General features: G+C 37.7%; 1 protein-coding gene across 2 annotated transcripts in view; it reads left to right on the top strand.

Moving 5' to 3' along the window:
* Positions 1 to 13,699, top strand: part of TPK1 (thiamin pyrophosphokinase 1) — a 336,199-nt gene that overhangs the window by 118,966 nt on the left and 203,534 nt on the right. For both annotated transcript variants that reach the window (XM_082631771.1, XM_082631772.1), the window contains exon 4: positions 5,783 to 5,852. In XM_082631771.1, coding sequence (XP_082487897.1) covers positions 5,783 to 5,852 — 70 coding nt within the window. The remainder of the gene's footprint in view (positions 1 to 5,782; positions 5,853 to 13,699) is intronic.

The raw sequence follows: 13,699 nt of genomic DNA, 5'->3' as shown, positions 1-13,699 counted from the left end.
TAAACTCAGAGAAGCAGAGGATAGAACAGTGGTGGCCATGGGCTCGGGGCAGGGGCAGTTAGGGAGTTACTGTTCAACAGAAGTCAAGTTTCAGTTACGTAAGGTGATTAAGTTCTAGAGATCTGCTGTACAGTGTTGTGCCTGTAGTTAATGATACTGTATTATTCACTTAAATTTTAACAGGGTAGATCTCACGTTACCTGTTCTTACTGCAATAAAAATAAAAGACAAACCACTTAACCTCTGTAATGCCTGATAATGAACTTTCTGATATCTGAGTAGTTGGGTCTGTCCTCACATGTTTAATAAGTGATTATCACTTCTTAACAAAGAATGTGTACTTGTTGGTAGACTATTTCTGAGTCTAGCCCAGAAGGTACCCCCCCGCTTTTTTTTTCCAGCCACGCTAGCTCGTATGGGTAGAAGAATAGAAGTTGGGAATTATGTGGTTTACGGTTGTTTCTAAGGCAGGGAGAGAATCCTGGCTTAAACCAGTAATAGCAATAGACTAGATTGATTTCAGGTACACAAAGACTAATTGTATCTTTGGAGTACTAGGGAAGAAGGACCTATGTTAGGAGTAAACAGGGTCTGGCTAACTGGAGGTGTTTAGCTGTCCAGGAATTCTGTAAGACATCTTCTACGTGAGATTCTGGATCTTTGCTTTCCTCCAGATTAATGTAGGCACCTTCAACTCAATCCTGACCAAGTCTGTCAAAATATTTGATTTCTTCTCCTAATAATGGGATTGGATCTGAAATTATTCTTGTCCCCTTATGTGTATTTTCCTTTTTAGTTATTATTATTGGTTTTAAAATTGTAATTACAATATAATTCATATTTCTTGTAAAAATATTTTTAGCAGCACAGTGTTTAATGTAAGAGTGAAAAAGTGTCTTCCATGATCCCATGCCTATTCCTTATAAATAATTAAGGTTAAAGAGTTCATTGTGTGCAACACAGAAGTGGTCTTGGACTTGGATTAGCAAACTAAGAAGACATGATAGGCTTTACCCAACACTGAGTTTACTTAGCTTTAAGGAGGAATTCAAGACAGGTAATAAATATTGATTGTTTACAAAAATAGTGAATGTCTAGTTACTTCCCAGGAGTGACTTTCAAACATTCTGGTCACTCCTTGTTTGGTTTGCTTCTGACCAGAAAGACATTGATTCTTGGGTCTCTTGAGCTGTTATGCCTTGCTGTTGTTATGAGCTTCCTCAGGGTGTAGGTCTAGTGTCCTTTCTCCAGTGTGGGTGCATCTTATTAATGCTGATCACTGACTACTTGGATAAGCATTCTTGACATAGTAACCTTGGTACAATTCTTAGTTTTATTGAATTAGGCATACTTCTATATATTCTCTGAGTTGCTGTTGCAAGGAAGATTTGACCAAAAGTTAAAGTTTTAAATAACATATCTTATAAGAGGTAACATATAAATACATATAAGAGCTACTTTTTTTTTCAATGGCTCCATACAGGGCCTTGATATATTTATTTTACCAATATTCAAGTGATGACCATTTAAGTTTGCTAACAGCTTTTTCAGGATTACACATAATATCACAGTGACTGTCCTTGTACATACGCCCTTGTGAATTTGGGCAAGTTTTATAGGCTACATAGCATTTCTGGATCAAAGGACCTACACATTGAAATTTTTATAAATCTGCCAAACTGTCTCTCAAAATTATAATTTTATCAACAGCATGTAAGAGCATATGTTTTCCCATGCTACTTCCTTCTGGTTTTATCTTTGTTGTCTCTCTCCAGTTCCTGAAAAATTTTGTGAGTTTGGTAAAATATATATAATACTCTCTTTTGCATTGGAATCAGCACACTTGGGATTCGCTCAGTCATAGTACTAATAAGTGGCTGATGCAGATTGGAATCAAAATCCTTTATGTCTAGTGTTCTTTCAGTTGACTGACACTGAAAAATGTTTCTTTGATTTTACTTTATTTTTTCTTACATCTTAATACTTGGAACCAATATAATAGTCTACTTTTCAGAAAGTCAAATCATTTCTGTCCAACTTTATTCAACAGAAATTAATGAACTAACCAGTTAACCTCTGATTGTGAGTGGAGCTCTTCATTATTTGTCAGTAACAGTAACTTATGCCAGGTTAAAAAAAATATTAGTTTAAGATGTATTTAGTATGCTTATTGGTAGTACCAATATATAAAGTTGATGTAGAGATTCTAATGTATTTTAGTCTTCAGCTGTTTATCAGCCTGATGCATAGTAAATAACTATTCAACCATTGAAACTGTAGTATTTGATAAATCTGCAAAAATTTTGCTGTATGAGCCAGTGACATTTTTACATTAAAGATAACTCATGCAGTAACTTCTTTTCATTAAAGCATGGGACAATTTAAATGATGATGGAGTGAACATATTTTTGAGGCTGATTTGTGATTTATCAAAAATATCTTATTTGAGAGTGTCCTCTACTACTGATTTTTTTAGTCAGTCACTTTCATTAATAGTGATTTGTTTACTCAGCTTTCAAATTGCTACCAATGAATTCATGCCAACATATGTAATACATGCTTGAAATTTTGTTTTCCAAATGCAATTTTATTTAAGTACGTGGAAAATATTTCATTAATAAGATTTAAAAGTGGCAGAGTATATCTTTTTTGTTAAGCTTTATTGACAACAAAACAAAATAGTTTTAGGGACAGACTGGAGCTTGTTTTTTCTTTCAGATGGATTGCACCCCAATCCCAGCTTCTAGGTAATGAAAGAGTGGTCCACAGATTGCATCACGGTTATTTTAACTCTTTTAGCCATTTAAAACAGGAATAGATGTGGACACATTTACTTCCTAAGACTTAGGTATTTCTCTTTTATTAAACTGCTCTAAAAATACCAATTTAAGTCTGGCTGTGAGAAATAACAGACAGGAGAAAACAATTTTGGATTATCAAAGTAACACTGATTTTAGCTGAACTAGAGTTAATAATACACAGTTTTACAGATTTGTCCACTGAAATTAATGGCTCCTGTCCCAGTCCTCCCATCGTGTTTCATTGCTTCTCTCATAGCCTTCATCAGTGTCTACAGTGCAATGTATATACGTGCTTCTCTTTCTCCTTTTTCCACAATAGTGTGAGTCTGGAGAACTGGTTCTTTCTGTTATTCATCTTTCTATTCTGCTTAGGGCCTGCCACGTGATAGGTATAAATGTTGAATTCAACTGATATTTGTAAAATAATGTAGTGCGAAACCATGACAAGTCATTCTATTTGATAATCCTTGGCCACTACTTCTAGATTTTCATTTTACTTCAGTGAATCAATTTTACATAAAAAGATCTTACATAAAACGATACACTAGACTTGTTAATTTTGTTTACAGAGAAATGTTTTGTATACTCTGAGGGTAATTACTGACAGTTTATCATCTGTTTCTATTTATCAGTCTTTCCCATCTCCCTATTCATTTGTTCTACAGCATCTTGTGTATGTGAGATTATCTCTCCATTTAGCTTTTGATGTTTTTGAACTTTTAGTTTTCGGTATTTAGGAAATATGCAGGATATTTTGTGATCTTCTGCAGGTTATGTTTGTGGTATAATTTGAATTTGGGTCCCTTTCCTTAAAGGGAAATATGTGTTGTCGGTAATTGGTAAAATGAGATGACCCTCTTAGATATCTTATAAAAACTCTTATTTTTGTTTTGCACTTTTTAAGGACCTTAGGCTTTTCTTTTCTAGAAAAACAATGCTTTTTAGACTTTATTTTCATTCTAACAGGAATGGAGGAAGAGGACTAATGAATGCTTTAGTCTGTTGAATGCTTACTATGTTCCAGTATTGTGATGAGCACTATTATAATTATTAAGTCATTAATTGCTTAATAACTCTGTCAAAGGTGATACTGTTACCATTTACAGTTGAAGAAGCTGAAGCAAAAAAGGAATTTCTTTTTTTTTTCCCACGTGGCCTCTGTTTTATTTCTGATATAATATAAGACACAGAAAACTATTTCCCGTATATCATTGATTAGTGGAAAATTCTTTGGGACCTTTTCTCATGCCAGTACGGTCAATTAGCTATCTTTTCCAATATTCCACCTAGAAATTTGGAGGTAGATTTTATAAACACTCTTTTAAATATGTAGCTACATTTGCAAAAAGGGAAGGTGATTTCGTAAGTGCAATAAAATGAAGAAGTAGCTCAAAAAAATATAGTTGTCTCTCGGTATCCGTGGGAGATTGGTTCCAGGAGCCCGAGATACCAAAATCCTCAGATGCGCAAGTCACTAATATAAAATGGTGCAATACAGGAATTCAGCCTCCTTCCACAGATTCAGCAGGGGACCAAATTTGAAACCTTTGGATAGGAAGGGCCGACTTTAGTTTATTTCTTCTGAAACTGCTGGTGTCCAAGGTCTTTGCTGATTTTTATGACCTAATGATTGGTTTTAACAGCTATATGGGGACGGAGGCAAGGCTTTGGTCTGTTCAGGGTGAGGAATTAGAATCTCAGGCATCTCAGCATTCACTCTTATATCGCCCAGGATTTAAAAAAAAAAAAAAAAGTTTGATTTGAAACTATTAGGTAAAGGATATATTTTTTTTAAATAAAGGGATGAATTGATGCTAAGATACTGACCATTTCTAGGAAAATTAGAAATTAGAGAAGTAACGACAAAAATAATAGACCATGGACTAAGAAAATTTCAAAGAATGATTGACCAGCAGCATCAAATCCTAGGGTGATACTAGGGGAAAAGCATGGTAAGCCAAGAGATAAAAAGGCCCAGTTAGAGAGGCAGCTGGGGCTCTTTTGCCTTACCTGATTATCTTAGTGTTTCCCAAGTTTCAGTCAATTTTGTACCAACTTCTCAATTTTTACAGTCACATATATCTAGATTATTAGTTACTTCATACTTTAAAATAAACTTATGATGTTATGCTTATGATTTATTTTTAAAAGAAATCTTTCATATCACAGTAAAATATGGAAACCCTTAATACCTGCCATAAATAGAAATTTTCTGTAAAAATTAATAAAATAAGGGAGCAAGGGACTTGCCTGGTGGCGCAGTGGTTAAGAATCTGCCTGCCAATGCAGGGGACACGGGTTCGATCGCTGGTCCGGGAAGATCCCACATGCCACAGAGCAACTAAGCCAGTGTGCCGCAATTACTGACCCTGCACTCTAGAGCACACAAGCCACAACTACTGAGTCCGCGTGCTGCAACTACTGAAGCCCGCGCACCTAGAGCCCATGCTCCACAACAAGAGAAGCCACCACAATAAGAAGCCCGCGCGGTGCAACTAGAGAAAACCTGCGGGCAGCAATGAAGATCCAACGAAGCCATAAATAAATAAATAGATAAATAGATAAGTAGATAAACAAACAAACAAACAAACAAACAAGCAAACGAAGTTATAAGCTATGTCCTGTTACCTGTTTTTGAGCCCGAGGCCTACCTTCTGTTATAAAGAAGGAAAAACAAGCTTTAAGAGTTACTGAAGACATCATATACAGTCTTCTCCTTTACTTAATAAGGGGAATTGGGAAAGATGGAAAAAGGAAATACGCTTTGTCTTAGGTGATTCTGTCTCGCTTGTGTGTGTGATGTGTAGGATCGTTTTCAGTACCAGCAGCGTCACTGGCTGAATGTGAAATGATCCAAGGGGGGGAGCATGAGTGTGTGTGTGTGCGTGTGTGTGTCTGAGTGCCTTTTAACGTTCATCCTTTGAAAGATACTGCTCTAAGCTTCCTATATTGAAATATTCTTTGTTTTTTTCTTTTTGAAGCTCTTTTAAGAGCCTGTGCTGATGGAGGTGCCAACCGCTTATATGACGTCACGGAAGGAGAGAGGGAAAGGTATGCTTTCTTTCAGCCAGTGTCTGCTTTATCAGTTCTGCTCTTGAGCTTGTTTTTTTCTCTTCTTAGTAAATGGTGACTGTTCATTTTCCTTCAAATTCTTTTTACAGAAAACCACTTCAGGGAGAGAGCTGCTTAACCATGTTGTATTATTTCTTTGCTTTGAATGGTATCTGCTAGTAGAAATAGGCCAATCTTATTCTTATTTTTAAAAAAAAACATTCTACTATTTCAAAGTCTCATTAAGTAGCATTATCAAATATTGATATTTGTGAGGATTTTGAACATTGACTAAAATAATGGTAATTTAAGTTTTTATTCAGACAGTTTAAAGGAATACAAACTGATCTCATATAAAAGATATATACTACTGTAGAAGGTTCAAGATTTTTATATTAGCATTGAGTAAAACTCAGTATAATTTAACTTCTGAGTTATGCACACATATATTTTTAGAGATAAATAATTTATTTCTTAATGATTTGTTATCTGTGCTCTCTGGTTTTCCTGATCTTTGCATAGTGAGCTATTTTTAGATGTGAGAATACGTTTGATGAAAGCACAGTTTAAATCTAGCTCATTGCCAGCATGTGTATAGTTCATCCTCTTGGCAAACACAAGAATTTATAGTCTAGATATAAGTAGACTAGCTATGAAATTTAGTTCTACTTCTACCATATGTGTTATTAAATGTACTGAGATGTTTATAGTTTGAGAAATCACCTCCTTGCTGCAAAAAATAAAAATATTTGATGCAGCATACTGTAGCTGTGAATTTAAATACATGTATTTTGAAATGACGTTAACATACATCTTTATGGTATCAAAATTTTTACTTCACATTTTTAATATTGGAGCTGTTTTTTTTGAAAGCAACTAGTTGCCCATAGGAGGAAGGCATGAGATTGGGCATGTCTGGATGCATTATCAAAGAATATAGCCACAGTGACAGCTAGGAAGACAATTTAAATTCTTAACATTTTGTGCGTCTTTATTTTTAAACTTTATGGATTCCTCTGACTGTATTCTCAAAGACTTGACATGGACAGTGTGTGAAAGAATACTAAAGTATGTGTATAGAAGTGTCTGGGCCAGTTGCTTCAGAGAGGAGCGTAATGGCCATGTGGGCAAGATATGAATTGGGGGCTGTTTGTTTCATGCCTATAGTCTGCTTAGTGGCCAGCAGTCTGGTACTGAGTGCTTTTTCTCTTGGTGGTGGGTGTAGCTCATGAACATAATTATATGAACCAGAGCTGTGCAAGGGTATTAACACAGTACTTCCCAACTCTTCCGTGATCATAAGAACCATCTAGAATGCCTATGAAAAAATAGATTTCTGTACTGATTAATTTTATTGGATTGGGCTGGCCACTAATAAGAAATATAACATCCAACACGTTTACTTGCATTTGAAAGTAGTGTACATCGCCAGATTTGGGAATGGGTGCCATTATTTTTGCCCAAATTTCGAAATAATCATTTCTTAACACATTTATAAGTGATCTTACGGAAATCTTCCAAGAAGATTTATATGATTTATCTAGCATCCATTTGTCCATATATGAAGATGTTTAAGAAGAAAGTGTATTCGTTGTTGATTTTCAAGTTGTAATAACATGTTTGCCGTGATGCATAGTCTGATGCTTAGGGACGTGGCTGGCTGGGGTGGAGATAGAGTCCCTAATAGGGAGATGAGTGAAGCTAACTACTTCATGTGGGAATTAAAAGTCTTGGAATAAATCTCATTAAGTCCAAACCCTACCCAGTTAAACTGATTGGACATAGGTGACTAAGCATGGTTCCTCTTAACTGTATTTTTAACAGAAAGGCTTTACAAAGGAAATGGAAAAAATATTCATGAGTTTTGAAAAGCCAAGTTAGGGTTGTGGACCACTGCTCTGCTTGTTCTTATTTTTTTATTTATTCAGTGTGCTAATCTACAATGTAATACCTTATAATTGTGCAATAAAACATGAATATGTAGAGAATCATCTCCAGTTGAAGAGAAAGTGAGATCTTTACGCATTAGGAATGGAAAGAAGGAAGGCTGCTGTAGACAGTAACAGAGGAGCAGGGTTTGCCGAGGGATAGCGCCGAAGCAAAACTCAGTGGTGACCTTACGTCTGATCCTGTACCGAATACATTCAGTCTTCTACATCTTTCACAAATGTTTGTCTTTGTTTCTACTTTGAAAGTCAACTCTCTCCAGTTACCAGGTGTTTTTTTTAAAATAAAGAAGCCCTTAATGTTTTTGTTTATTGTGAAAACAATGCATGGTGATTTGAGTATATGCTAGTGAGTTGGGAGAAACAAAAAGAAAAAAATAAAAATATCTGTTATTGGGGCTTCTTTTGTGGTGCAGTGGTTAAGAATCCACCTGCCAGTGTAGGGGACATGGGTTCCATCCCTGGTCCAGGAAGATCCCACATGCCATGGAGCAACTAAACCCGTGCGCCACAACTACTGAGCCTGTGCTCCACAACTCCTGAGCCTGTGCTCTAGAGCCCATGAACCACAACTACTGAGGTTGCATGCTGCAACTCCTGAAGCCCAAGCACCCTAGAGCCCATGCTCTGCAACAAGAGAAGCACCGCAATGAGAAGCCCACGCACTGAAATGAAGAGTAGCCCCTGCTTGCTGCAACTAGAGAAAGCCTGTGCGTAGCAACAAAGACCCAGTGCAGCCAAAAAAAAAAAAAAAAAAAGTTATTTTTTCCTAAGTAGCAAAGAGTTGCATTGAGTTCTGCCATTTGGAGTTCAGAAAATATGACTAATTTTTCTTGCTCAAGTGAATGTAAGCTCAGTGAATGTAAAGTCCCTTGTGCCTAGAAAATTGCCTGAGAATATTAGATACTCAAAAAATATTTGTTAATAAGTATTTGATTACAGTTACTCTGTTCTTTCTCACCGTAAGGTTTTTTTTTTGTTTTTTTTGTTTGTTTGTTTTGTTTTTTTTTGCAGTACGCGGGCCTCTCACTGTTGTGGCCTCTCCCGTTGCGGAGCACAGGCTCCGGACGCACAGGCCCAGCGGCCATGGCTCACGGGCCCAGCTGCTCCGCGGCATATGGGATCCTCCCAGACCGGGGCACGAACCCGTATCCCCTGCATCGGCAGGCGGACTCTCAACCACTGCGCCACCAGGGAGGCCCTCACCGTAAGGTTTTGAGTGACTTTGATGACCCGTGTATTTTCAGTAACTAGATTACCTCTGCTCTGAGAGCTGATAGGTTCTGATTCAGGTGTGTGTTCAGTCTGTACATCAAACTGAGGCAGGGTGAAGACCCAGTCAAGGAGACATAGAATGGGCACCGCCAATGATATTTGGATCCTAGCTGTGGTTGTGGACTTGAGATTAAAGAGGAAGACATTTTATGAGGACTCAATCTTTGTACTGTACTCCTGTACTCTTTTTTTTTTTTTTTTTTACTGTACGCGGGCCTCTCACTGCCGTGGCCTCTCCCGTTGCGGAGCACAGGCTCCGGACATGCAGGCTCAGCGGCCATGGCTCATAGGCCCTGCCGCTCTGCAGCATGTGGGATCTTCCCATACCGGGGCACGAACCTGTGTCCCCTGCATTGGCAGGCGGACTCCCAACCACTGAGCCACCAGGCAAGCTCTGTACTCCTCTACTCTTAACTGACTGTTTTCCTAACCCCAGAGGTCTGTTTTTGGAAATGTGGGGTAGTAAGTTTGCGTATCAGATGTGTGGACTAATACCCCCAATTCTACAGCTCCAGCCTGATACTGACTCAAGTCTCATGTTTATATTCTGGTAGTGGTCTGTGATGAAAAAGTCCATTGGTGGGCTCACAACATCTGCCTCCTGTCTTCTCCCAAGTAGGTAAAACCCACCGTTGGTCAGAACCAGGATGGAGAAGCCTGGCCCCATGATCAGAATAACCACAGGATACAGAGATGAGGGTGAAAAAAATAGAAGAGAAGCAGGGTAGGATTTGCTAGGAAGATTTTACGGAGCAGATTTTTTTCTTGCTCATCATTGATAGGCATTGGAGGTTTGTTTTGTTTTTCTAGCCATGATTTTATTGACACTGTATTAGATCAGAAAAGTGTAAACTGTCCGCAGCAAAGAATATTGCACGATTGTTATTTGCGTGTACTAGGTAAATAAAAGTGATGATGGGAGGGTTATGCACTCCCCGCCCTGCCCCCATCCACCATTGCTCTCCTCCCTCGCCCCAAGTTAGTCCTTTTTCTGCATCTTTAACAGATACTGTAAGAGGACAGTTGTTGCTCTAGTCAGTTTTTAACCAGGGTCCGGAAAGTTGTCAACTCTGACAGTAATTACCAATGTTTTCCACCATAATGAATATTAAAAAGCAGACATACAGAGAAGTGCACGAGTGATAACGATACAGCTCAATGAATTTTCACAAGGGGGAGCACGGCAGCATGAACAGTACTGAGATCAGTAAGTAGAGTGTCATCCCAGCGTTGCCGGAGCCTTCCTCCTCCTCCCTGCCGTCGCCAGCCCCTCTCACGGGAAACTACTCTCTGACCTAATTGATGTTACTTTGGGGCTTCATAAAATAGAATCATAACATATTGAATTTGGAGTGGATGGACATTTTTTGGGATAAAGACTCCATAGCTCTCTGAATCTGAAAAAAAGATTAAGAAACACTGCTGGAGGTTCTTACAGGAGAATTATAGTCACACTAATTATGGTTAGGAGATGAAGGAAGTAATGGAATCAAGTAGAAGAGAATAAGAATTGTACAGAAACAGTCACAAAATCGATGACACAACATAAGTCTGACAATATGGGAGAAATAATTTATATTGATCATTTAAGAAAATAATGCCTTTTAAGGTAGGTAAGCATTTTTATACCCTGTTCTGTTAGCTTCTAGTTAAGGTAAACTGACTAAAAAAAAGAGAAAGCTTTGAAATGAGATACAATCTCTCTAGAGTAACCCAATGGCAGAAATAAGAATGTAGCATTTAACTTGTGATTCATTCATTCCTTCATTCATTCAAGCATTTATCGAGTACGTTTTACAGTTAGATATTTTGATGGTTACTGTGAATATATAAATAAATAAAATATAGTTCCTGCCCCCAAGAAACTTACAGTATAATAGAAGTAAAGAGGAAATTAGCATTCGGTGTGGTAGATTATAAAGCACATAATGCAAAAGCTCTAGTTCTGTGTGACAGGTTCTATGACAAAGGAAAGCATGGGCGTGGACCATTAAACTAGAATGGGGGTGTTAGAAAATATTCTGAGGATCCTAATGGAGTGTAAAAAGTTAGTTAGTGCCCCAGAGTGTGGTGTGTGTTTGTGTGTGTGTGTGTGTGAGAGAGAGAGAGAGAGGTTACTGGGGAGAGGTGGAGTGTTTCTCCTTTGTCTCCTGGATAAAATCTAAACTCATTACGGTGACAATCAGGGTGTGGCTTTTGCTGCTGTTGTCACCTGTGCCTTGTCTTCTCCCAAGTCCTTCTTCCTCACTGCCTGTGCCCAGGGCCCTTTCTCAGGCTGATCTTCAGCTTGTTCACATTGGTAGCACCCATAATCCATTCTGATTGTCTGGCAGTCCATTCTGATTGGTCAGAGCTTATAGATCCTTTGCTGTACCTATGTTCAGATGGTTTTAGTAGCATGTGCAAGTGTTTTTTTGTTTTGTTTTTTGTAGTAAAACTCTCCATGCAGCTGTGCTCAATGAAATGCTGTCTGCCCCATGAGGGCACCCTCTCCTTGCAGCCCGATGGGACTTGGACGTCTCTTACATCTTGTAATACTTTTAAATTTACAATGTTATATTCACATTTTACCTTGATTTAGAGCTGTAAAGACGTATGTCTTTTACTAGGTTGTAAATTTCTAGTGATCTATTGTCCTTTAACTTTGCATAATACTTTGTAATTATTTACCTTCTCATTTTACCTTGTGATTTAGCTATGTGTAGATGTATCTTATCTCCCTCATTCGGTGGTGAACTCCTGGAAGGCAGTGATCATAATTAATCTTTATGTGCCTTATAATATCCAGAACACTAATGAGCATCCAAGAATTTATTGAATTAATGATTTGTCTTTGATATCTTGGCAGAAATGTCACAAAGATGAAGCTTTTTTTTTTTTTTTTTTTACAGCCAGGGGTTTCTAAGATACTGTATCAGGTACTAGAAGTATCTTGATGCTAGAGAAGAAACTTCAGGGATATATATAAATATAAATATATTTTAATATTATTAGCATGTATAAACCATAAATGTCTTGTATCTAAAAAGATTATCCATTTTTGTCTGAAATCATGAATAGTAATATGTCCCACTTATTTCCATAATGTCTTATATTACACTTTATTCTTTTTTTATGCAACATTTTATTTTTTAATTTTTTTAACGTCTTTATCGAAGTATAATTGCTTTACATTGTTGTGTTAGTTTTTGCTGTATAACAAAGTGAGTCAGCTCTATGTGTACATGTATCCCCATATCCCTTCCCTCTTGCGTCTCCCTCCCACCCTCCCTATCCCACCCCTCTAGGTGGTCACAAAGCACCTGAGCTGATCTCTGTGTGCTATGCGGCTGCTTCCCACTAGCTATCTATTTTACATTTGTACATTGTATTCTAATTCCTACTTAAATGACTGTTTTATCATGAAACTAAGGTCCTTACCTTTGAATTTATTGGCATTTTGATGCTAAATGTGAGAGGTTTTCTTTTTAAATTGTGATTATGTGGGACTTTAAGAATCTGAAACTCACAGCATAATAGTCTGAGAAATGGATATGAATTTTGGTGTCGTTAGTGTGTAGGAATTTGAAATGGGGGGAGTGTTGTTTTTAGATTAGTTTTCTCACAGTAATTGATGAATATAGCATCCTGACTGGGAAGTCCTAAAGAAGATTATTTTTATATAAACAATGTTCTAGTTGAGCTTAGTTAGTTAGGAGTTGGTCTTCTCTTTCACTTAAAAGATTAGCACCCAACAAAAATTCCCTGAATTCATACAAATGACCATTCAATTAAACATGCATTAATAAGGGGTAGGATGAGGATGACCTGGGTGCTTAAATAGAAAAGCAAGATTCATTCTTGATTTCTTATGCCTCTCCATTAATTTTTTCACAGTTAAGATTTCAGACTTGCTAGCTTTATATATTCTTGCAACTTTCTCATCACAGATTAGTACTGTTACCAAACCAAACTTGGGTCCACTTGCCCGCCATGCAGCAAAGCCAAACTGCTGACACGGGGTTGTGGTGAATGAAAGTACAGCGTTTATTGAGGGTGCCAAGCAAGGAGAATGGATAGCTCATGCTAAAAAGACTTGGGGAAGTCAAGCTCACGGGCCTAGCCGCTCCGCAGCATGTGGGATCTTCCCGGACTGGGGCATGAACCCGTGTCCCCTGCATTGGCAGGCAGACTCTCAACCACTGTGCCACCAGGGAAGCCCCAGATGTCCTACTTCTATAGTCTATCTCTTCAAATATTTTCTCTGGTCCTTTCTCTCTCTCTTGTCCTTCTGGGACCCCTATCATTTGAATGTTGTTGCGTTTAATGTTGTTCTAGAGGTCTCTTAGGCTGTCTTCATTTCTTTTCTTTCTTTTTTCTTTATTCTTTTCTGCAGCAGTGAATTCCACCATTCTGTCTTCCAGGTCACTTATCAGTTCTTCTGCCTCAGTTATTCTGCTATTGATTCCTTCTAGTGTAGTTTTCATTTCAGTTATTGTATTGTTCATCTCTGTTTGTTCTTTAATTTTTCTACGTGTTCGTTAAAGATTTCTTGCGTCTTCTCGATCTTTGCCTCCGTCGTTTTTCCAAGGTCCTGGATCATTTTCACTATCATTATTCTGAATTCTTTTTCTGGAAGGTTGCCTA

Source organism: Mesoplodon mirus (assembly GCF_964341445.2).
Source record: "Mesoplodon mirus genome assembly, chromosome: 9".
Lineage (NCBI taxonomy): Eukaryota > Metazoa > Chordata > Mammalia > Artiodactyla > Ziphiidae > Mesoplodon > Mesoplodon mirus.
Note: the sequence above shows the minus strand (reverse complement) of the source record. Positions and strands in the feature narration are given on the sequence as shown.